This window comes from Eurypyga helias, unplaced genomic scaffold, assembly GCF_000690775.1.
Source record: "Eurypyga helias isolate BGI_N326 unplaced genomic scaffold, ASM69077v1 scaffold7382, whole genome shotgun sequence".
Taxonomy (NCBI): domain Eukaryota; kingdom Metazoa; phylum Chordata; class Aves; order Eurypygiformes; family Eurypygidae; genus Eurypyga; species Eurypyga helias.
This window is the reverse complement of record NW_010233991.1, coordinates 97,546-100,948: the sequence shown is the minus strand read 5'-3', so window position 1 is coordinate 100,948 and position 3,403 is coordinate 97,546. Positions and strand designations below refer to the sequence as shown.

Below are 3,403 nucleotides of genomic sequence, written 5' to 3'. Positions count from 1 at the left end.
TCAGGGGCCTCGCACACTCCTGTGTTTCTTCTGTCTCCCAGACTGAACCTTTTCTTAATGCCTCCAGACAGCAATGATTTTCTGTAAAGAGAAATGGGCTCGGCTGCTGTGACTAGGCAGCATCAGACCAAAAGCAAGACAAGTACTTTGAGTGTTGCATGTCCAGGGAACACGGGGAAGAGTGTCACTGCATCCTTCTTCCCTAGGCTGAGCCACCTTTGCTTATTTTGTTTCTACCCCCATTACCCCAACTAACAATACTGGTAAAAGCTGCCCTTAACTGAAAGGATCATTTTAGACAAACATTTCTCTGCACACTAGACAAACCCACTGTACAATATACAGTCTTGTCTAAATGAACATTAATTTATTTTGTAGCTTTGAAATCAGTTTTATTTACAACAGGTCTTAGAGTACAGCTCACACGCAGTAGTTAAGCTCTGGCAGTACTGATGTCAGGATGCTAACACATTTGCAAATTACATTTCTAAGTCATAGAAAAAGAAAGAAAAATGACTTTAAAATAACTGTTTTCTCTTCTGGTATAGGGACCACAGAACACATTTGCAGGTGGCTGTAGAACCCCGCTGAGGGTGATCCCCAGGGAGCCCCGGTGCCGCCGGCACGCCGAGCGCTGCGGTGCGGGGACACAAGCGTTGGCGGATGGTCTGACGCACGCACGGCTGAGCAGTTCAGTTACTCTCCGTGACGGGGCTCGAGGCAGCCCCACGCTCTTTAATGGCCCCACTCCTCTTCCCTTTCACTAACTCCCTCTTCTTCCTCTGGAAATGCTGAATCACTCTGACTCTTCAGATGCTTAATCCCTGAAAATAGAGAAGTGGTGGTTAAAGTTGTGTTCGATCGTGTCAGACTTTTTTTTTCCTGAAGGAAGAAACAAAAAACCAAACTGATGACAAGTTTTTAATGCCCACATTGACTCCCTTTTTCACAAACCTCTTAGTTCAAACCATACTGCGGTGTATTTTCAACAGAAGTATTCCCTTCCTTGAATATAGGCTCCTGGGAAATCTATCATGTTTTATTGAAAAAACTGCTGAAAGGTGCCTTGTGGATCAGAACACTATTTGTTTCTCTTTTTTCCTTGGTAATCCTTGATCAGATTATTATTGCCCTTCTCAAGCAAGGTAGAAGTTTTCAAGGCTCAGACAGTAAATGTGGGAGTTATTCTACCCGAGTTTCAACTTGACCCTCTTTCTGAGGTTGATAATCTGAAGGTCATCACTCACATGGGCCTAGTGCTCCACGGTCACGCTTTCCAGGGGCACCAGCGGCCTTCTCCAGTGTGCGTCCCCATAGCCTGCACACCACCCGTGGGGCTGTCCTGATGCAAAGAGAGCATCACACCTGACAGAGGGAACTGCTGGCATTGAAGCCATGACAAGATTGGATCATTTCTCACGTGGAGAAGGTACTCTGTTGACCTCCAAACACCATGTGGCTGGATGAAAAGGGTAGATACCTATCACTGGATGTTTGGAAGTTTGGGTGTGAGGAAAGTTGTGAAGTCCCTGCTGCTGGTTTCAGCCAGCAAGGAAATTAGGCTCTATGGAAATTATTCACATTGCAAAATCATTTTCTCTGTCCCATGTTCAGTAGAAACAAGCAAACCTCAATTTTCTCAGCTCCGCCTTGGTGTGACAGAAGAATTCAAGCTAGAAAGGAGGCAAAAATCAAGGTAAAAAGGTGACAGAGTTGAGGGAACAGGGATAAAAGGTTGTTACTTTCAACACCTAAACAGCAAATGCACAAGATTAGTTTCTGGGTCCCCTAGTTTTTGACAAAAACAGTCGTAGTGGGAATGTAACTGTTAATCAAAAATGCATGTGTTCAACAAAAAGTAAGCCTGAATTAGTTTTTCTGGTGTCATTACTGCAGTAATATGGAAACATTTTTGGTTTCATTACAGATCACACGTAGTCACCATTTCTAACTAAAAAAGCTTTCCTTATGCATCAGTTCCTCTATTTGTTGAGGAGAAATTGCACCCCAGCTGCTTTAGATAACCACAGCTGTCATAGCACTTGTGGAGGCACAGTTTTCAAAAGGGGTGCACCATTAAGGCATACAAGGCAAGATCCAGATTACTTCAAACTGTGAGTAAGGGGAATTGATGGTGTATGTCCAAGAGTCGTGGCCCCAGTGTCGCTTAACCTGGAGGTTCCTACACTTCACTCCAAACTATGGGAGAGGTTTTTCCAAATACATCACTTGAAGAAAAATTTCAACATAAGTTATTCCAGTTCAGCAAAGTGGCAGATGGGTGAAAACAGGGTCTTAAGAATGGGTCATACAACAGGAGTGCAGCCAGCTCTACTTCCAACAGGAGCCCATCAATGCTCTGTGCTGGGCTCTGGGCTCTTCTCTTTTTTTTTTTTTTCCCCACATAAATGACAGTACTTGATTCCCTGGGAAACGTTCAGACGTAAAACAAGCAAATAAATCAATGTTCCCAAGCCACAGTACTTGTAAGTGTGCTCTGCAATAATCAAACCATTTCCGATTAAGTAACGGTGAGACACGAAGAAACACCTCAGCTATCACCAAGCTGGCCTCTTTAGCAACACCCTTTAGTAAGACAAACACTTTACATATGATTTTACCTAACTATAGGTTAATGCACATTCATTTCAAAATGAGATTGTGCTTGTAGGGCAAATTTGTTTCTTCTTGTTTACCTCTGGACTTACAGAGCTATTTCTTGCACACTCACAGTACCTTAACACTTGCTATTCCGTACTTCAAACAGGAATTGCTAGGAGACAGAATGCATCCTTTTTTAGGCAATTTTTCAAAGACCAAAAAGGCAAAGTTATGGACAGAAGTCATGTGATATACAGCTAGTATGATGAAGCTTCATGGCATGGTATTTTTGGTAGGAATAAGTCTTTTGATGATGTGGTTTAATTGCAATATTCAATGTGAAAATTGCAGGAAATGGAGGAAAATTACATCAGTGAGCATTACTCATCGATTTTCACATAGCAGGCAACTGTCAATCTTATTTAATGAATTTTGATAACCTCCATTCTACAGCCTGCCTTTAGCTCTGCCAGTCATTTAATACCACGTGTCACTTGGAAGTAGAGGCTCACAGGGTTTCCTGCACTGACCAGTGAGTGCACTAGGCTCAGTGTCCTTGTTCATAAGCCTCAAGACATTCTGACAGCATCAGGTTGTCAGAATTAACTGACCCTATGTGTGGCATTATGAAGTAAGATGCTCACCTACACAATGAAATAAGTTAGCATGAACTGACATACAGGGAATGAAATTCCTGTCAGTAACATAAGAAGAAGCCTGACAGAAAAGGCTGGTGACTTTCCTGAAAAGATACATTTCCCACTCAGAGTGTCAGACTTTTGCAGTGCAGAGAAAGTCTTGG

At 42.8% G+C, this 3,403-nt stretch overlaps 1 protein-coding gene across 1 annotated transcript in view; it reads right to left on the bottom strand.

The window, feature by feature from the left end:
- Nucleotides 1–735: 735 nt before the first annotated feature.
- PPP1R1C (protein phosphatase 1, regulatory (inhibitor) subunit 1C) overlaps nt 736–3,403 on the bottom strand; it is a 51,739-nt gene continuing 49,071 nt past the window's right edge. The window contains exon 5 of the mRNA XM_010161886.1: nt 736–824. Coding sequence (XP_010160188.1) covers nt 736–824 — 89 coding nt within the window. The remainder of the gene's footprint in view (nt 825–3,403) is intronic.